This window comes from Trichogramma pretiosum, unplaced genomic scaffold (genome assembly GCF_000599845.2).
Source record: "Trichogramma pretiosum strain Unisexual culture from Peru unplaced genomic scaffold, Tpre_2.0 scaffold13, whole genome shotgun sequence".
NCBI lineage: Eukaryota > Metazoa > Arthropoda > Insecta > Hymenoptera > Trichogrammatidae > Trichogramma > Trichogramma pretiosum.
In genome coordinates this window covers 771,628-793,663 of record NW_019641606.1, presented here as the reverse complement: position 1 = coordinate 793,663, position 22,036 = coordinate 771,628, and the positions used below count along the sequence as shown (strand labels likewise).

General features: G+C 43.5%; 1 protein-coding gene across 8 annotated transcripts; it reads right to left on the bottom strand.

Annotated features, from left to right (window-relative positions):
* Window positions 1-30: 30 nt before the first annotated feature.
* On the bottom strand, window positions 31-20,778 carry LOC106652105 (MOB kinase activator-like 2). Of its 8 annotated transcripts, none has more exons than XM_014370883.2 (6): window positions 19,126-20,778; window positions 3,215-3,750; window positions 1,864-2,118; window positions 1,651-1,775; window positions 1,297-1,524; window positions 31-1,220 (listed from the first exon to the last, which is right to left on the bottom strand). In XM_014370883.2, the coding sequence occupies exons 2-6, from the start codon at window positions 3,427-3,429 to the stop codon at window positions 1,018-1,020; spliced, it is 1,026 nt and encodes a 341-aa protein (XP_014226369.1). In that variant the 5' UTR covers window positions 3,430-3,750; window positions 19,126-20,778; the 3' UTR covers window positions 31-1,017. The 8 variants fall into 8 exon arrangements, with proteins under 8 accessions (XP_014226369.1, XP_014226366.1, XP_023314195.1 ...); XM_014370880.2 differs by lacking the exons at window positions 3,215-3,750; window positions 19,126-20,778 and adding exons at window positions 2,300-2,662; window positions 4,755-4,849; XM_023458427.1 differs by lacking the exons at window positions 3,215-3,750; window positions 19,126-20,778 and adding exons at window positions 2,300-2,662; window positions 4,755-4,848 and having other exon boundaries at window positions 31-1,208.
* Window positions 20,779-22,036: the final 1,258 nt, after the last annotated feature.

The following is a 22,036-nucleotide window of genomic DNA, read 5'->3' as shown; positions in this document are numbered from 1 at the left end:
TTGCTTTCTTATAAGTATCTTAATCATTTGTTTTTTTTATGTATAATCGCTCGAGCTTGGTATTCTCTTTCGCCTAACATACATGTTTTTTTTTCTCTCACTCTCACAGAAAAATTATGTACAATTGTTATACTGCATTATTGACCATAACAAGCATACAAACAGACACGAGATCGTCGTCATTCATTCCACGCACGCACGCAGTTACACACACGCGCGCACAAAATTAAACAAAGGAACCTAATTACATTTTTTCATGTATAATAATATATTTATCCTTATAATCATCATTGACAACTCGTGTACAGTAGATTTCTTTAAACTCTTTTTTTTTCTTGCATCGTGATTAGCTATTTACAGGTACTACATTTGTATGTTGTGTTTTTTTCCTTCAATTCTGTTTCTTTACTTTATTTGTTTTTTTGTATCTTTCATAGAATTCTTTGTTCCTAGTAGAGAATTAGTTACTTTTTTTTTCTTAATGCGATGCTATCTTTCTCTCTTCTTATATTATAAATTACAGTATACAACAGTATTATTGATCACACTGTCTTCATCTTTTATTTACAGCGAGAAAAACACAGAGTCTCGACATCTGTCCGATGTTAAAAAGTGTATAGTAACAGCGCACGAAATCTCTCGCACGCGTCCCGCAAGTGAATTGGTTTTTCTTTTCTTTTTTTTTTGTGTTGTTGTTGTGTGTTTTTTCTCCGTTGAGGCAAATTTCGTCGGGGGGCAATCGACGAGATAAAAAGGCGGAGAACAAGGAGAGAAAGACAACATTCGTGGAGCATGTGTGTAAATGTAAGTGTATACGTATGCATGCGTGTCTGTCTGTCGGTGTATCATGTACGCGTATGTGTCCACGTGAATTGTATAGTGTCGAGGCTCGTGTGTCTTGTGTGTGGATATAAACATCTAATTTGAAGGAACTGCGGGCGGCAACGTCCAAGCGCCGCTCATCTCTCTCTCTGGGAACAATGACCCGAGAAGAGGAGGAGGAGGAGGAGTAGAGATCTATGTGCTGGACATCGTCGTCGTGGTAGCCTCGGACGTCGCCGCGCTACTACCACCGGCCGAAGTAATCGACGAGTTGGCTGCTGCTTGCTGCTGCTGTTGGTCCAGCTTGCCGCTCTGCTGCTGCTGCTGCTGCTGACCACCGCTACTACTATTGCTATTGTTCGAGGTAGCAGCATCGCTTGAACCTACTGAAAATGGCCCTGTTTAGATCAACGATACAGCCACCGAGGTAGCGGAAGAAGAAGGCGGAGCGGGAGGAGGACGCGGCTTGCTTACCGAGCAGAGCAGCCTCCAAGTCGTGGAGTATCTCCGTCTCCTTGGCGTCGATCAGGTTGAAGCGCTGATTGAGAAGACTGAGATGGGCGAAGACGCAGTTGAGGTGCACGTGCAGCCCGAGCTGCGTCACCTCGCGAAAGTGATTGTGGTAGATGTGCGCTATCACGTGGTAAAGCAGTCGCAGGATCTTGCGCACTATCGACTCGAACGAGCTGGGAAATTCGTTGGCTGTGAAAACACACACGCAGAAATGATTTTGATGAGTGTTTTTTTTATTTTTTATAAGATGTATGTAGTAAATAAAAACTGATGAAAGTTTTTTTTTTTTTTTTTATAAAATGCGAGTACGCGTACCATATTTAGTGGGAAATTGGGCCTCGTCGCTGACGGTCCTCTGCGTGAACGTCATGACGTAGTCGATATATTGAGGCGCCGCCACTTTTGTCTTTTTGCCCTTCTCGTCGAACCACAGATACGTCCTGCAGGCGAGACGAATAATTATATATATAGCCAACGAGCTCTCGAGATAAAAGAAAAGAACGATCCAAAAATGTTCGTTCAATTTACCTGAAGCCGGGCCCCGTCATGTCCGGGCAGCCGACCGGCGTGCAGAACTCCGATATCGCCCCGTAGAGCAGATTGATGTTCTCGAAGAGTGCGATGGTGTGCGAGGCGAGCCACTCGTTGTAATCGATGCCCGACGGCAGGTCGACGAGCACCTTCATGTCCACGTCGGACAGCTGTCGCTCGAGGGCAGCCTCCTCGAGATACAGTTTCGGATCTTCCGTTGTTCCCGCATCTTTTTCCTTTCGTCGGGCTTTTCTGCAAATGGATAGATCGAAGATCATTACGGATGCGGAATACACTTTCACGTATACGATAATTTCCAAATCAGCTCTATGATAATCATTAATATTATATGCATTAAAAAAGAAAAGAAGAAGAAAAATAAGGAAATCGTGTGAATAAGTGTGTAAAGAGAGGGTTTGTGTATATATATTACGTCGTTATGAAATAGGTAGGGCACTTGTTGGTGTAAAAAAAAGGTACTACGAGTTTGCCCAGAAATTCCAGAAAATCGGCGGTGGTCTCCGGGGTCGGCACCCAGGACCAGGGCTTGCTCGGCGACTTCACCTCGCCCTTGGAATTCTTCGAAGTTTTCGAGTCGTTCGAGGCTACCGAGGCTTCCGAAGCTGCCGATGCTACCGAGACGTGTGAATTACTCGAGTCTTCCAAGTCGGTCGGTCGGTCCGTCGAACCGTTCAGATTCACTTGTTTCAATTGGTCCTCCATAGTTCTTATTTATGATTTAATATTTACGTGCGACTTAACGAATGGCGATCAAGATTACGACTATTGCCATTATCTATAGTTCACACAAAAAATAAATAATAAATAAAAATAAAATGATAAAGTAATAGAAACCCAACATATCGTGCGGTGTGTATAAAATACGAGAGATGGAGATATGGAGAGAGAGACAGAGCCAGAGAGAAAGAGAGAAAGATCCTTTTTCAGTGGTTAACTTCTAATGTAGGGACGTTTATTTGTCTGTGTATGTATAATCACATCTATATGGTATTAAAATTATGCAACATGCACAGCATTTCAGTTTTCGTTCGTAACAAGCAATTATAATGAAAAAAAGTAGAGTCAACTAAGCACTAAACTATTTGCGGCAACATCAAAGCTTTTTTTTTTTTAATTTGAATTTTCTTCTATATTATATATTCAGCGCACACCCAGGCGCATTCCGTCACGGCGCATCGCATCTAAATATATACGATACAAGATATATCACATAACAAAGCGCATCAGCAAACATCGAGATTCAACTAAGTCTTGCTTGGAATTTTGTACTTTTTGTTTTTTTTTCATTCATTTTATTTAATGGTATATCATTTGAAGAGAAACTCACGCGACGAGCTCGCTGAAGGCGCGTATTTTTCGATGGCAGGTGTCGAGGAGCGATAAGCGCGACGAGCCGCCGCTGCCGCTGCAGCCGCTCGCCGCGTGCTGGTGATGTGGATGATGGCCGTGGCCGTGGACCGGCGTCGCTGGGGCCGACGCCGACGAGGACGACGAGCTGTGCGACGACAGGATCGTCCCCCGGCCGCCCGACGATCTCAGCATGATCGTCGTATTTTGTAATATAAGTCTCGCCTCGCTCTCTTACTTATTTTTCAATTTATTTCTTTTTTTCTTTCTTTCTCGCAATTATTTATCCTCGATTTCCTATGACAATGAGTGATATCGACTTTCTCTCTGTGTATATATCCCCGTTTTATCCTGTCTCTATGTACTTTGGTCTATGGTAATTATCGGCACGGTCCGGCAGAGACGCCGCTGGCGGCTGTAGTAGCTGCTGCTGCTGCTGCTTCTGCCTCAACGTGTCTGGACATCGTACATGCTATACATTAACTTGTGCGGCAGATCGAGCGAGGCGCACTGAAACTGTAAAATTTTGATGCTGCTCGAGTGACATGATGGATAAATAGACCTCGAAGAAAATCACCGCTTCCTTTTTCCGAGGTGTCAATGTTTAATTGGAAAAGTCTATTTTTTTGGTTTTCTAATCGACGATGCGAATAAAACAAGGAGAGACGAGAGAGATAGAGAAGCGTTGTACATATATAGGAAACGTTAACCGAGTATTTATGTAATACATTTGCCTGGCCTGCGAGTATGACCTTCGTGTACAGGCACGTTATCCCCAAACAATCGATACGTCAGCTTATTAACGCGTTGACCCGTAGGGATTATACGTGTGTGTGTGTGTAACGGGGGAGAGGCAGACATATAGTAGAGATCGAAAATCGTTGACTTCGTTAGTCAATTTTTCATATCGAAACATTATCTGACGGACGGCATAATGCCCGCGCGATCGAGTAATTGAAAACCACCGAACGAACGAACACTGACGATGATGACGACGATGACGATCATTGGCATATAAGAACGAAGCTTTTAATTAATCGATCGAGCCGAGTCCCTCGTTATCATCATCCCCGGAGACAAAGGCTATTTCTCTCTCTCTCTCTCTCGCGTCTCTCTCCGTCTTTCCAGGCACGCACACGCGAAACTTGATCACTGGCACGATCTGATGCTGGCTCGCAACAACAAAAAAGGGAAAACCGAGAGTATAGTATACACCAGGCGTCTTAACCTACAGCCCTTCTCACATCACTGTACTACTCTGCTTTATATTTGCCGCACGCACACGCGAATACACTCGCTAGAAACAAAACGGAGAGAGAGAAAAAAAAAGAAACAACAAACTCCCCGCAGACGACGCGTATAAAGAATTCACGCGCGGCATGTGTATACCGCCGCGAGCTACTCCGTTTCTCTCTGCTGGGAGGGCGATTTTTCTCTCTTTCTCTGCCTATCTATCTTTCTCTCGCGAGATCTCTCTCCCTTGTATTGTACTATTAACGATATATATGTATTCGACTTACTGGTAACTGGCGACGGCGCAAACTGAGGGCAAAACAGAAAATTTTTGAAACGAAATCGTGTGTGCGCGAGACGTCGCTCTCTCGCGAGCTTACATGTGTGTGTGTGTGTGTGTGTCTGTGTGTATCGTGGATTTAAACTTATACATGTGTGTTTGTATATATACGATCGTATCTCCCTCTTTCTCTCTCTCACTCTTGAACTGGGTCAATACCACCTAGCGCGCGAGCTTGCGAAAGCACAAAGTGTGCGACCTTCGAATCAGTGAGCTTTTATTTATACGCTGGGCACGCGCGCGCGCGCGCGCGAGCAAGTAAAAAGATGATCGATTTTTTTCGGGGGCAGGTTTTCATACGTCACATTGAGTGTAAAATGATTCTCCTACACAGGAGATGAGAGGCAAAGTTTTCCGATGAGAATAAACAACAACAGCAACAACAAACACAGAAGTTGAAGTAGTAGAGAAGAAACTCGCGAAAGAAAGCGCGACGAGACTACGGCGCATAGGAGAACGCGGCTTGCGCGCGCGAGAAGGAGAAGAGAGGAGACACGAGCACTCGCTTATACTTGCTGAATCTGTACTTGTGTGTGTGCGTGTGTGTGGTTGAAGCGGCGCGCGCATATCGTGTAAATATATATATGTGTATACACAACGATATATGTATATATGCGGAGGATCCGATCAGCTGTTTTCCAGCAGCAGTAGCAGCAGGAGAATATATATATGCCGCACGTACACCGTCAGCTGATACTGATGTGCGCACCACACGCGTAATGCATATACCGTACATATATTCTCGTGCGTATGGGCTTTGTACTCTTTGAATGTATGTGTTCTATACTGGCATATACTCCATATTAATACATGCTCCACAGAGTGAGTCTGCGGATAAATTGTATCGTATGCGTGTATTATATACATTTGAATTCGCGTGCCGGGCCCCCCCCCCTCCCACTATATATTATACTCCCTTTTTTCTTTCTACTCGTCTCCTTTTTTACTCCTCTCTTTTCTACTTGAATAATGCACTCGTGTGTGCGCACACGCATCGTATATAGTTACAATTCGTATATACATACGTAGCGGAGAATAGTATGCGCGAGAATTGCGACAATCAATGCGCGCATATATGTAACGTTGAATTCGGTACATACGTTATGTAGCTCTTTCTGCTCTCTCTCTTTATCTTTCTCTCTTTTCTGCTGCTGCCGCCGCCGCCGCTACGTGCACAAGTGCGCAGTACACGCCAAACGCTCTGCTGCTGTGTGCCCATACACCTGTGTGTGCTTTACTGCCTGTACAACTCCCTGTGTATGTATAAAGCTCCCTCTTTGACGTGAATTTCTCGTATTATTATAACGACGTGAAAATCTCAAAAAAAGCTCGTTTTATCGATTTCTTTCTCTCTCTCTATTTCGTTCTCAGTTTTCCTGCTGTGAGAAGAGCCTGCGGAGAATGCGATAACAGCGCCTTGGCGCCTCGTCGACTCTGTCTCTCTCTCTCTACACGACGTTTACTTCTTTTCCCATTGTATTATGGGGATAGTAGTCTAGCTTTGAGCTGAACTGTCTCTCTTTCTATTAAAGCCGATTTGTAACAAAGGTAGTATAGTTGCGATGCGAAGGACAAAGATGTGAAATGTATCGAATTTCGTTAGTTTAATTATGTGCAAAATGAATGAAAAATAGAGATTGTTATGAGAAATCAAAATGTGTGAATACGAGCGTGTTGTTGACTCTACCGAAGTTTTCGCATGTAATAATATGCGCGCACACACAAATTTCGCAAGTGTATTGTATACTCTTTTCATCGTCCTCTGTCTCTCTTTCATTCTTGTCGTGTAACGACGACGACGACGGTTAATTGTGACGCGAAAACAATACACACGGCCATTGTTGTTTATTATCGTTGCAGTGCACAACGCGACTACGACGGCGACGACCCCTGACTGCGCGCCTAAAGAGCGTCCGAAGAGAGACGCGCGAGCTTTTATCGAGCTTGCAAGCTCGCAGCCCACGCGAAATTGAATTGTTTAAGCAGGCGTGCGCTATTTATATTGGGTGTATCCGTTATATAGTATACATCGAATCGGCTTCGAGCGAGCCGAGGATAAATACATCCGCAGTGCGCTCGAAGGAACTGGAAAGAAGAAAATAGCCCCTACGCCGCGATAGCAGAGTAATATACCCGAGAAGAAGCATAGTAAGAAACCGATGGTGGATCGTTGCCAACTTACGTTGTACTACGGGGTGCATCTCTCTCTCTCTCTCTCTTTCTTTGCGCTACTGTGCACGCACACATTCACATGCACACACACACACACACACACACAAACGGCGCATTTATTATATCATAGGCCCGAACGCCGCGGAGAGAAGTCGTAATAAATCTACTCGCGTGGTGCGGATCTTTAGATCTGGCCCGCGCCGTGTGAGCGCGCCTCTATAGTGCGCAGTGCAGTGTGCATCTAGCCGTGGAAAAAGGGGCTTCGTGTTGCAGCAGTACAGCACACTACTTACTGCCCGTTTATGTACACGTTTGTGTGCGAGTCGGTGTGTCTACGTGCCCCGCACTACTGCCGAAAAAGGATTATATTATACCAGTCGCGCGGCCAAGATTTCCTTTTAACGGTATATACGTATATATTGCCACGAAAAAAAAAAAGAAAAGGTTCGCGTTCGCTCGTATGCCGCTGCTCGCCTTTTGCGAATTATATATTCTCTCTCTCTCTCTCTCTGTCTCTTTCTATACATATATATTGCGGAATTATGAGCGCGAAGACCCACTTTTTTCACTCGCGCACGTGTGTGTGTGTGTGTGTGTATGCTGTAAGCACATACATCATGTTACGTGTGAGAGTGTGTGCGTTGTCTTGCTGCACTGGACATCGACTCGATGTGTGCCATATTTTCGCTTACACACACACGCGCTAGTGTTCGCCATTCAGTGGAAAACAATGCGATAGATAGAAGAAGAGGTCGAAAAAAAAAGAAAAAATAATATAGATTATACATATAGTGAGCCAAATACAAAACATAAAGTCGCGCGTATAGTATGTACGTATAGCCGCCGATCGACCGATACCAGAGACGCTCGGTGGTACTGGAGCATCGATTTTTCTCCTTTCTCCTCCTCCTCCTCCACCAACGTCACCTCCTTCTTTCGTCTATATACACCACGTATATATATTATTTATTCTTGCTTCGACTTGCGTACCTACCTATACATACCTCGAGCGCGAGCTTAAGAGTTCCGCCCGTGTACTGTATGCACACGTATTGCACATATAAAAGAGAAGGAGAGAGAAAAATTTTATTGCAAGTTGATATCCGACGGTGAACATGCGTTATAGTATAGGTACGTGAGACGAGCTTGTGCGGCGCATTCGTATATATTTTTTTCGGACGAACGACGTACGCGAGCAACGGCAGCAACATAACGGGAAACGCGGAAAGTAGGGGGCTTAAATTTAATATCCCCGATAATGCGTATATGGCTTTCTCTGAGAGAGTAAGAGACTTGGCATTCGAGTTGTTTTATATACACACACGGGTGCGTACTTGTCGTTGTTACACATCGAGCAACAATGAGATTTACCTCGACCTTCCAAAGTTATTTCGAAGCAGGTAATACCCAGCCGGCCCGCGCTGCACAATGAAAATCCAGAACTGCGAAATACGTCATCGTAATTCCGCTTAAATGGCCGCCGCAACGACCCCGACGTACTGTATATGTAATACGTTTGTGTGCGCGGCACAAGTCAATGATGGCTGAAGAATATAAGCCACCGCCTTCGTCACCGCCGCAACGCGAGAAAGAGAAAACGAGAATTTTCCGCGCGCGGTACTGTGTTTTTTTTTCTTTTATGCTCTTAGAGATAAGAAAGGAGGAATAAAAAGAAGGAGAGCGTGTATACTAGGGTTTTATACATATATGTATAAAAAATATGCATGAAAAAATGTGCGACCCCGAGAGAGAGTCTGCCGCGCTTCAAAGGATCGAAAGAAAACGTAATTATATTTATTCAGCGTGTCTTTGCCGCGCTTGCTAAAATTAAAGATGCAACGCGAGCAAAAAGGATGTTGCGATCTGTTTTGTGCGAGCGCATGAGCATATTATAAGCGTGTACAGCGATGCTCGCGCCCGTGTCTCGGTGTCGTCGTCGTCGTCGTCGTCGTAGTCGTCGTCGTGGGCAGGCGTGTAACACGTCGCTTTAATTAAGTCGAGTGCTGCACCTCTTCTTGCAGCTATAGCTCGCTACTCGCAGCAAAGCCGAGCTTGGACGGCCGCGCGTCATACCGTCACACCGCTTCTATATTTCTCATTGCACTTCTCGGTCTTGTATTTATTATTATCATTATTATTACGATATAGAAGGTGCTCTTGCGCGCGCGCGATACGAAATGGTTCGATTTTCTTAACGGACGACGGAGTATCTAGGTGTGCTTGCTGCTGCTGCTGCTGCAAGGCCTCGCATTAATCGCGAAAAAAATTTGTATTATAGAAGGATGGAGAAAAAAAAACCCACGCCCGGTGCGCACAATGCGCGATACAATTTTGTAGCCCAGCAATTATAAAACTTCTACGTGTTGGTGTGTTGATTTTTTTTTCTCCTACCTACGTTTTCTTTTATTGTTACGATCTGTAACTGCGAGAGAAATGAGTAAAAATGTGGAAAAAGCTTATCGCGTTTCAGTGAGCTGTGTCGTACGTTTATGCGTTTTTATGCGCTTGATTAATTGACGATAATTGGCACTCGGGATTTATATACTTTTTAATTTTTTTTTTTTTATAAACTTATCCATAAAAATAGCTTCGCAATTTGATATTTGATGATATCTGAGAATTTCTATATCGTAATAATAAGCACAAAGTTATATACTGCGGATTGTTACAACGTAGTAAGGTATTTCCGCTGTCCATAAAACGTTACAGATATATATTGTATTATATGTGAAAAAAAAACGAAGAAATAATGATAATAAAGTCACGCACAGGCGATTCTCTCTCTCTCTCTCTCTCTCTCTGCTTATGATTGGTAATACGAGTATTGCGCGAAGAAAGAGAGCGAGACACATTGGAGCGATGAAAAAAAAAAGAAATAAAATAAAAAGAAAAAAAAAATGAATCTATAAAATAAAACTCGAAACGATGTTTATATAAACACACATTGAAACGATGGCTCTCACTCTATAATATAAGCACATATGATGGACTTGCGAGCGTAAGCTCGATTATTATTTTTTTTTTCGCGTTTCGTATATCGCTTTTCACCAAGTCATACATATTATATATACACTGAGAAAAAAAAATCATTGAAACAATGAAAATTTCATTGATTCAACGAAATCATTTAATTAAATACAATCTATGAAATAATTTCATCGAAACAATATTTTTTTTTTATTACATGAATGAAATTATTTTGTTTGAGTTATTAAATTATTAATCTATTGAATCAAATCAATCAATAAGATTAATTAAATATACATAGAAGTGATAAAATATTTCATCAAATATATTTTTTATTTATTTCACTTTAATAAATAGTTTTATTATTTCAATGAAATATTGTTTGAAAATAATGAAATATTATATAAAACTAATATTTCAGTTATTGATATCAACAAATGGTGTCTTAGGTTTAATCAAATATATTATAAAATAAATAAAATATTACATGAAATTGATGATTCAGTTGTTCAATCAATGAAATATTTCATTCAAATAAGGGAAAATTTGTCAAAACTAATGTGTAAATATGAAAAATTATTCATTTGTTCGATATATCATACTAAGGGTGAGTCCGAGTATACTGATGGCATTGCATGTGTTAATTAACTCCTGTACCTGTAATTAAACATTGCTTATACAGAATTTAAATATATTCATTACATATTTTTTGAAATTATAAGTTTTTTGCCTACCTACATCTAGAAACAATGTTACATTACATTCATTTACAAACGCACGCACGCAACTCATACTTATATACGCTCAAATACATTGGGGATAAAAGATGAGAGCTTTCTTATATAGCAATCAAAAATTTGTTCAGCCACTTGCGAGTTTTGAAATGCGCCATCTAGGAAGTCGGGTGAACTATAAAAAATAAATCGTTTCATTGATGCAACAAAATATCTAATTATTATAAAAAAATATTTCATTATATCAATAAATTAAAAATAATTTAATTGAAATAGTAAATAATTTAGGTTGATTAAATGAAGCGTTCAAAAAGTGCATTTTGGTACGTGATTTATTAAAAAAAATTATACTTTTGTAGTTATCAACTTACATTGGGATACTTTTAATTACCATATAGGTATACATCTTTGAGAATTACTTATAAAATGATCTATTGTCGGTTTATAATTGGAAAGGTTTTCTCTTTCAACAAAACAATAAGAGTTAGTTAACAACTGCACTTCGTAAGCCGATAAATGTTCATTATGATAAGTAATTTTTAATTCTTCACATATGAATGAAACTCGGTTTTCCTTACTTACTAAGATATGACAAATTTTTCCTAACACAGCTGGTACACAATCAGTTGTACCACTATTCATATAAATTACTGATTGTTTTTTGTACAAAGTACCATTCACTCTTACCCATGTAACTACTGAAGGATCAGCGTTGAGCCAATCTATGGGCACTTTTTTTTTGAACTTTGAGAAGTCTAATAAATTCTTGATTGAACTAACTTCTTGTGAACCTACTTCCAATCTCGACTCAAACCCTCGATTAATCAATAGCCTATAAGAGAGCTGCAATTGATGTTTTACAGATAAACTTAATTCAGGATTTACCCTTGAGGTCATTGAATTCGCTACTTCTTTAAAAAATTTGTGTTTGCCTTCAAAACGAATGGTAGAGAATTGATTNTTATGAAATATAACGTTATTGGGACAAGATATTTTTTTGGTTCAATGAAATATTTCATTAGAATATTTCAGAATTTCAATGAAATTAATATTATTCATTTAATAGTATCATTTGATCGAAAGAATCAAATATTTTGTTAATAGAACTAAATATTTTGTTCATTGTTCTTCCAACGAAATATTGAATTGTTTTTACATAAATTTCATTGCTTCAATTGATCATATTCATCAAACTAATAGTGTATTAAATATTAAATTAAATTTCATTAAATCAATGAAATTTTTTTCTCAGTGTACAGTGCGAGGGATCGTATTTATCGAAGCGCAAGTCGAAAGATTCGAGACGTCGAGTGATGTATGTCATCATTATTGGCTCTGTGGGGCGTCATTCGACGACGTCGTTGATCGATTGGAAGACTCAAAAAGGATAAGAGTCATAATGTATATGGCGTGGAAAGAAGACGCACACTGCTTAAGCGTGCCAGACGCGCCAGTTGCGAAAAATTTGTCAACATGACCAAGAATCGATAAATTTGTTTTATCCTATAAAAGTAGCTGATAACGTTCAGGGTTCTTTTCTGTTGCATGCCCGGTGAAGAAATACATCGCGCGTTCGGAGACGGAGAATTTCTGAGATAAGACACAGAATATAATAATGCCGCGTGCACGAATAGCGCACCTGCCGAAGCGCTCGTCCATTTTCTCCGATTGGCAGGTCGCGAGAGTCTTTCGGAGCAGAACACAATATGCGCGTGTATCGCGAAAAAAAGAAACAAGCAACAAGCAGGCAAGATTGTATAACAGCTCGTTGCACGTATACACGCGCATTGCTCGATAGAGCGAACGAGAGAGAGAGAAAAAAAAAGAGACGCGCTTTTATCGCCGCGTCTAATCACCCTCGATTTTCTCGAAGTAGAACAGCACCGCAGTAGCAGCATGGCAGCGATCGTTACGGAGGCGCTACTCCGCGAGCCGCGCGTGCACACACACACACACACACACACACAAGACCTTTGCACGCGTTTTAACGTTTTTACATATATACAATATATGACTAATGCGGCTATAAAACCGGATACATGGCACGTACGCGTATATGCACGCGCCGCAGAAGCAACAGCAGAGCAAGCTGCGTTCAGAAGTTTTTTCCTTTCTTGGCTGAGCTATAACGCTTGCTGCAGTGCTCGCTCGCTCGAGCTCTCTTCACGCCGCTACACTATTGCGGTACTTTATGTGGTACTGCAACGTATACAGTACTTTGCGCGTTCTCTCTCTCTCTCGCTCACTCTCTTAAACGCCTAACGCTGTAAACTTTTGCTTGACTATCGCGACGACGCGGCTCACTTTTCGGAGAGGCTTGCTTAATTTTTGCAATAACGAAAAAAAAAACTGTTGTGCCACACGCTGTGTGTCACGTATTTTTCGCGTTACACATGCACACGCGCACACTCGTATACCCGTTGCGTTGTGCGCACTAGTATGTTGTTGAGAAAACAATAAAAGCCTTACCTGCGTTTGAACAAAAAAGCCGTCAAGCAATGCGACAGAGTAGTGGCTGCTTTGCTCTCCTCGGGCATAATAGTTAAACACATATTATCTCGTTTTTGTAAGAGAGAGAGAGAAGAAGCTCGAGAGATGTGTGGTCAAGCGATAAATAATAAAATTTAATAACAATCGCCACCGCAGCGCGCGTCCGAGTTCGACGATATCACGAGCTGCGCAGCAACGGCAGCGGCATCGACATCGAGGACGTAAACACTGGACACCGGCCACTGGAACTGTTACACATAAATTCGTAACAACGATCTAGCATCTTTCTCTCGATTTCTCACAAGCTCCGATATAGATGAACCAACGTCGACAAACACATTATAGATTTAATATTTATTATAGACACACACGCGCACGACGACTGCGGCAAAACGCGCGCGCCTAATGAATTATTATGCCGTACTACACCGGGCACTATACTCTTATAGCTCCCTCGAGTATACGATGCTGGTACTCGTCGTCGCTTCAAGCTTTAATAATGTATAATGTGCGCTCGAACCATCAAAAACTAATAACTAGCGGTTTGAGAGCGTCCGCGTGTGTATAAGTATAATATATATGTGCCGGATTTTTTGCCGCACATCTTGATGGTTGCGTTGGCAATGAGAGAGAGAGACGCCGCCGACGACGACGTCGTCGTCGTCGTACTGGTGCGGCGGCACATTGAGGCGGCACCACTACTACTACTACTTACTACTACTACTACTACTACATACATAACTGCTGCCGCCGCCACCGCGCCAAGAAGAGGTGGTTTGCTGTGCAGTGTATGGAGAGGAGGAGTAAGTCGTGCATTGGAAAAAAAGAAATAAAACGAAATAAAAGAAAGAAAGAAAGGAAGGAAGGAAGAGTAGCAGTAGCAGCAGCAGCAGTAGTAGTATAAGTAGTAGTAGTATATCTATATATCGCTCGCAAGGAGGAAAGGAATGAAATAAAAGGAGAGCGCCGCCGCTGCAGCGACGAGCGTTGCAGTGATTTTTAAACTTATATATATACAGCGGCAGGAGACAGCCGCTTTACGCCAGCGAACGAGCGCGAGAGAGTTGTAAGCTCTCTGGCGCGATGGCAGATCGCTCGCGAGGTGGGAGCATTACATCAACCGCGAGCTCGCGCGGTATCTATATAGCGAGGCAACAAACGGTATATAGTTGCGCGGGAGTAAGTACGAGGCGAGCGAACGACGTGAACTTTCTTATGTATACAGAAAGAGAGCGAGAGAGATAGAGAAAGAAAGAGCAATTATCTTACTCGGGCTGGCGAAATTGTGTGAGAGCCAGCAGATGATGCGCCTCTCTCTCTCTCTCTCTCTTTTCATAAATAATTATATACATCTGCGTGTGCCATATCGTGAGATATCTCTCTTTCTCTCTGATTCACTGGCACGCTCAATCTCGTATACTCTGTGTGTGTGTGTGTGTGTGTGTGCTGAGTGTGTGATTTTTAATCTCGACTCTGACTGACCTGCTGCAAAAGCACATGACCGTGTCCTCGGCATCGAGCGACAGTGCCGAGGCCGTGACGGCCGACGTGGCGACGACACTCGTGGACGTCGTCGTCGCCGTCGTCGCCGCCGCCGACGACGAGGACGACGAGCTACTGTTGTCGATCGCCGAGTAGCGGAAAAATCTCCGACTCGTCAGGCTGGAGAACATCGTGTCGTTGTATACGTTGTCTCGACCGCGACCTTTTATTTTTTTCTTATATTATTTCAAGCACAGACACCCGCACAGCTGTTCTCGCGCGCGAGAATTTCCCGCGCCTACCAATTGGTATAAAAATAATACCATCTATGATATTTCGTTATAAAATTAGAATTAATATACAATGTACAAAGCGTCGAATATGTAACGTCGGCGTCGGCCGTGTTGTCTCGCACAGATGACTGACTGACGCATGTGAGGCAGCCAGGCAGCAGGCCTCGTCGCGGCAGCGGCGCTTATAAAACACACAGGCTTACATCGTATAAGTAACGCGTATATAACAGCAGTGCGCCACACGCGCAGCCCAACAATAAGTCTCGTGTATTATTATATATATACACACAATTACAATGTATATGTACGTACTTCTTCGTTCGCGACGCGCATGTATACAATAAAAAAAAAAACGGAGCGCACACCAATAAGCTCTACTCTTTTCTTTCTCTCTCTATCCCTTATCGGCTTTTATTATAAGCGCGTGTCGTCGTCGTCGTCGTCAGTCGCGCTTATCATCATCGCCGATGTTCCTTATCAGCTCTCGCCGTCTCTCGACGACTGTCCTCCTCCTCCTCCTCCTCCTACTCCTTTCCTCCTCCGATGACGGATGCGCGATTTTTATCGGCCGATACAGCGACGACGACGATGATCGAGTCGGGCCGCATCGGTGACTAATAATTTTTCCACCGCGATGCATCGTCCTTTTTCTGCCTCTTGTTTCGTATAGCACACGACCAAGAGAGAGAGAAAGAGAGAGACACACTTACATAGTTGTAGATCGGAAATCGGGAAATAATAATAAGCAAGGAGAGAAACCGATCTTCGGATCTTACGCGCGCAACTACCTATCTGTCTATCTATATACGATGGCAGTCGGCGCGTGCAAGGCGCAGACCCGCGCCGCTGGGGAACACTGACTGATTGCATTGCGGCGCGGCGGAGCGAGCGGCTTTCGTGCTCTCTCCAAAGAGAGCCGCAGCAAGTGCGCTTACTCGGAGGGGCAATACAGGCGCATGTATATAGGATGTATCACACAAAGGTATATAGACACGAAGACGACGACGACGACGATGTGCTGCTGGTATACTCTCCCACCCACTTGCGCTGAAGGCTCGACGCGGCTCTCTTGCGAATATATCGTCGTGTATATAGTAGCACCTATATACAAGTACTTATAGATATACATGTAGACAGTCTCGTCGATATAGGCATATAGATATATTATATATGTAGTCATCTCTGGGCGCAGGAATAGTCCGAAAAGGGCTTCTTCTTCATTTTCGTCGTCGTCGTCGTCGTCGTCTCTTGTCTCGCGCGCGGACTTTTGTAAGATATCCCTGCTTGATGAGCTAAAAAAAAAAAAAAAAGAAAAATAGTAGGTAGTCGTCGCGCTTTTTTGCGTATCGAGTTGCGGTGGCGGCGACTCTCGCAGACAGATAGACAGTCCATCCATCCACCCATTGCTACGGACGACAGACAGATATCTAATATAGCCCATTATACCAGCTACAGTATGTACGAATATAATCGCGAGAGGCAGCGAGAGATTCACGCTCGAGCGAGCAATAAAACGCTTGCTACGGAGAGGCGGCAGCAGCTGTTCGCGACGTTCGGCCCGATATATTTTTGGCCTCCCTTGTCGGAGCTTTAATACGCAGTTCTCTCCGCTGTATGCCCTGACTCATCGGGAACTCTTTTTTTTCATATACCTGTGTGCGTGTGTTACCTCTTTGTCTCTAAGCCTATATATCTGCGCGTAAGTTGCCCAAGCTCGAGCGGAGATATCAATTCGATAACGTCCAATGTTGTTTTGTTTGCACGGTGTACATACATACACCGAGTTTTACATCACCTGCTGGCGTTGACTGCTGTGCCTCTCTTTCGGCACGTTGTATATATATAATACACGCGAAACCGCGGAACGTTGAACTTTATAGATTTCATCGATATAAATAAAACCGCGCGCGCGCGTTCGCGAGCGAGCGAGCGTCGATTTTCTCTATCTGGCTTTTCTGCTCTATTTATAGACACCACACCGTGAAAGGTACATACACACGTACACCGACTGGTTTGAATGAGAGGGAAAGAGAGAGAGAGAGAGAGAGAGAGATAGAAAATGCCAAATGAAAGAAACGAGACGTCATTCGTTGGGATCTATTTTGCTAACGGAGAGTATTTCTCTCGTCGTCTCCTTTTTTGTTTTTCTTTCCTCTCTTCGGGGGCGCGTCTATCTGTCTATCTCGCGCTCGTTTTGCTGTGTAACTTTTATATTCTTTTGCTTAATGATAATTGTAAGTAGCTATATCGACGGACATGCGGGTGGAAGGTGTACGTAGGTACGGAGAAGTTGAAACCCTCGGACTGTTTCGACGGGGTCGACGGACGGTGGATGGCGCATCATTATTTTTCTTCGGCAGGTCGAATTCGTCTCGAACAACATTCCAAGTTTCTGGGCGTAGTATAGGGTATCGTCTTACTTTTATCGACTTTTTCGCGTAAAAATCGTGAAAATTGCTCGGTACTTTTCCTCTCCACCGTTTCCGCCCTCGCGAGGCTTGGGAAAAACAGATTCTTGCGCCGAGAAAAGTTGTCTCGCACACGCCAAGCCACCACCACCGCAACGGCAATCGGTGTATAATTGTCCGTGGAAGGATTTGTACGGAGCTTTTTAGTTGTTTTTTCCGTTATTTGTTGTTGTTTTTTTTTTTAAAAAGCACCCAAGTTACACGATAGCGACAGGTTTTGCCAGACGTCGCAAGTGCATTTCACATACGGAAAAAACACATCCGCACGCATACACTACAGGGGCTCTCTTTCTCTCGACCTCCTTTATCTTCTGACGAACTTTTTTTTTCTTTTTTTTTTTTTTACTTTTTTTGACAAAGACACGGCGCGCGGTGACAACGACCTCGCTGCTACTGCTGCTGCACACTTGCATAGAGCAGTTTGTGTATACATACATACGTTCTTTCTTTTTGGCAACACATGCGACAAGCGCGTGACAAAAGCAAGGAGAGAAAGAGATAGAGAGAAAGAAAAAAAAAACGAAACAGAGTTGAAGCGCGAGCTTAATCGCACGCGCGCTCGAGTTAATGCTCCGAGTTTACTACTATAGTCTCGTGTACGCGTGTATGGGCTAATGCGCAAAATAGACATGCTATTCGCACATATACATACTTGCAGTGCAGCAGGAGAGTCAATCGAGATGAGGTTATAGCGCGACACGCTGACAGTATGGTGTATACACGTACACCACTAGGTGTAAAGCGCACAGGACTCGGAGGACTTTGGAACTGGAGCAGTTCCTTTTAATATACCGGTGCGTTGCTGCGCTTTCGAAGAAGCCCGCGCGATTCTTTCATGAGAGAGAGAGACACACACACATGCGTTTCCATCTCTATACCTACACGCACTCCATACACACGAGGGTATACCCTCTATATATGCAAAACACACACGCGGCCTGGCGGAGCAGAGGGTATAGATGTATATCAACTGCACAAGTGCGCGCGTAATTATGTACGCGATGCGCGCGAAAAGATGCGCGCGGCCTGTACTGCAGTGCAATCGTCCAAGCCGTCATCGTCGTCTTTATAGTGCCAGCAGCAGTTAGCATCGAAGCGTTGAAAAACATTTTCTTACGTCGTTTTTATAGATGCATAAACAGACGCACATATACACGCGCGCGCGTAGTATACACACACAAGAGAGGAGAAGAGGAGCAAAAGACTCGGAAGCACGACGACGATATGTCACACTTATACATATATACACAAAAACAGGGGGGGATTACGCAACGAGCGGACATGAAAATAATCGTATCGTTGATGTGTGTATAGAGGTGTATGTGCTGCTGTGTGTATGTGTTATGTCTCTCTCTCTCTCTCTCTCTTTGCCGCTGCTGCTGCTGCTGCTACTGCTTCAGTATGTATATTCGTGTAATGTATAGGTATATGCTTATGCGACGACTGTGTGTATCACGTATATGTTACACCATTCGCCACGACGATGGCGCATAGTACTTTGGAGAAGAAAAAGGCACGAGAAAGAGAGAGAGAAGGAAGAAAGAAAGAGAATGTTACATGTATAAATGATGAAAGTGAAAAAATGGGTAAAAAAAGAAAAAAGATGCGTTGAAACTATTTTTTTTTTTTTTTTTGCATGAAAGAGAGAGAGGGAGAGAGGTCTGTTGAGAGAAAGAAGAGAGGTATACGAGAGACGAAGCACGAAAACTCACCCCATAAACCAGTCGACGGTGTCGCGGAGATACTCGGGTAGTTTGTCCAGCTTGGCTGCTTTGTGTGGCGCGCGAGTGAGGAGGATAGATAGCGCGGGGGGCCCCTACTATGTTGCGAGCCACCGCGCTGCCTGACCTCGTCGTCGTCGTCGTCGTCAACGCTGCTGCGTGCCAACCGAACTCCCCTTCGTCTTCTTCGTCGCCGTCGTCGTCCTCGTCTTCCTCAACGTAGCGATCCACGTTGATTTCGGAGACTTGTTTCTCTCGGGTACACTCTCGACGGCACTGCGAGTTCACTACTACTGCCGATGAACTACCTACGAAACTATCAGCGGCAGCGGCAGTGCCGGAGCGAAGAACGAGTCCGAGTCCGAGACGTCGTCGTCTTCGTCGCCGCCGCAACAGCAGCGAGGCACCAAAGCTCGATCCGGCTGCACACGGGCTTCTCTCTTCTCTCTCTCTCTCTCTCTCGCTCGTTTCTTCTGCTACGATTGCAACACCAGCGGTAGCATGAGGCAGTAGAGTAGCACGTATATGTATATATACACTGGCACACACGCGCGACACGAGAGACTCGCAATATATACGAACGCACTAAAAACTGCACGAGCTGTAACTTAGATATCTACGGTTGCAGCTCCAAACTCCGTGTGTGTGTGTGTGTACGTATGAAACGTCGTCTGCACGACCTAACGCTGATCCGCGGATCGACTATATAACAGCATCCTACTCCTCGCTCGAGACGCTGCTGCTGCTGCTGCTGGCCTCGTCTCGTCTTTGTTGCTGACGACACAATGCGCACTAAGAATTAAATGCTTCTTTTGCGTAATAGGCGCCTCTCTATGTGTGTGCGACGACGACGACGATGATGTTGGTGTGCAGAGCTGCAGCAGTGGCAGCACAGCTGATCGCGTCGACGAGCGAGCCACTGCATGCGCGTCTCGATATACGATACAACGCGCGCACACGCACACAGACACACACACAAGCGCGAGATTCTTCTTCGTTGCTCTCTCAGCGAGGATGACTCGCTCCGAAGACACACGCTACATGGCAGCAGTAGCACATGTATTTGTAATGCCCAGCGGGGAGAGAGAGAGAGAGTATAATTGTCGTTCACAGGTATACAACAACAACAACAACAACAACCGCGAGGTCGCAAGCGCGAGTTTCAGGAATTAGAGGAGATGCGAGCTGCGCTGATGACGATGAAACAACGAGTCAGCCACTGAACGCACACGCGATGCTGCTCGCTGCGCTAGACACTCTATCTCGATTCGAGCAATAAATATCTCTATACGACCATACCTATGTATGTATACACACACGGACGCGCGCGCGCGCACGTTGTTGCTGATATATATCACGAGCTGCTGCTCTCGCGCATTCGCATTTCGCGGCTACACAATTTTCAGCGAGTTGCGAGAGATATTTAAATTTTCTATCGGAACACAAACGGAGTTCGTTAGTTACGCGAGTTATCGATCTCTCACTCGTTTCAATATGTACAATTAATTATCTTCCACGAGCTGTAGTAGTATATATCGGTGCGTGTGTCGACGACGCTCTGTTGCTGCTGCTGCTGATGATGCGCCATGCATGGCTCGCGACGCGCGCACAACAACACACATACGCACTCTGCCACTGTGTAGCGAGACTGCGTGAGCAGTTTCTACATTACACTGGCCAGTCCGCGGCCGCTGCTGCAAAAGGGGAGCTGCTTTTGCTTAACTTGCGGCCGCACGCACATATGAATACGCGTATATACATGAACAAGATCAGAGCGCCAGTGCTGCGAAATTCACACACTGCACCGCAGCCGTCACATAAGTGTGTGTGTGTTCGCTTTTATGCGAATCTGCAATTGCGCGCAGGTGTAGCTTGGACTTGGCTGCGCAAATCCACGTTCCTTAAATTTCGCGTGCCGATTTCATACACTATCTTAGCCACACACACACAATTTGCGGACGTTCCGTATGTGGGTTCCTTCTGTTCAGGTTTGCATTCTCTGCGATATCTGCATTATCGTTCATCGAGCGTTTCTGCTGCTCCGCGGGTATAGAAATTGGTTGAAACTCCACTAGGCGGCGATTTCGGTCGGACTTGTCGTTAAAAAATAAAAGTTCAGCTTTTAATTTAAAATTGATTGATAATATAAAGATTTATCGATTATGTTAAAATAAAAGTAATACCCGGAAAAAATCTTATGAAACTGAACAATTTCCATTTTTAAAATTAATTTATATGACGTAATCAAAAATCTTACAGTTAAGTTCATAGTATTAATGAACAATATTATTTTACTTTTACATTTTCGTGGAATGGCCGTAAAATGTGATAACTCTTGATCAGGTCGAAAAAACAATTCAAAACATTCGAACCAATTCAAAAAACAATCATGAATAAGGGTTTTTGCATCTAAAAGTTGGAATTTCTTGCATAACTTTAAAGATCTACACTGCCGTTCAATCACTTTTTCCATACCTGATAGAATAGTGAGTTAACTTCAAAGTTTTATAACTCAGCCAATATAGGTCGTATCAAGATTTTGAAACTGCCATTTGGAAGATCTTTTCAAGCCCTTTCTAACCATGTATATTTGTTTTAGGATTATTCATTTTTTAACTAATTGTCGTTAACAATTAACAAGTCGAAACAAAAAGTCTTTCTGGTCGTTGCTATTTCTGCTGTCAATTTAGTAAAAAGGCTCGCAGAAACACTCTGAGCCCATAGATTTGTAGGTTTTTTCAAGACCTTTATATCCTTTTTTTAACACGAGTGCTACGGGCTTTATTCACAAAGATACACCTTGCATTGCAAAACGACACTTTTTTTTCCTTCGTGTGTACACGGTTTTGTGAACGAGATGGAAAAACATTTTATTTACAAAAAAGTTTCGTTTTTATGAGTA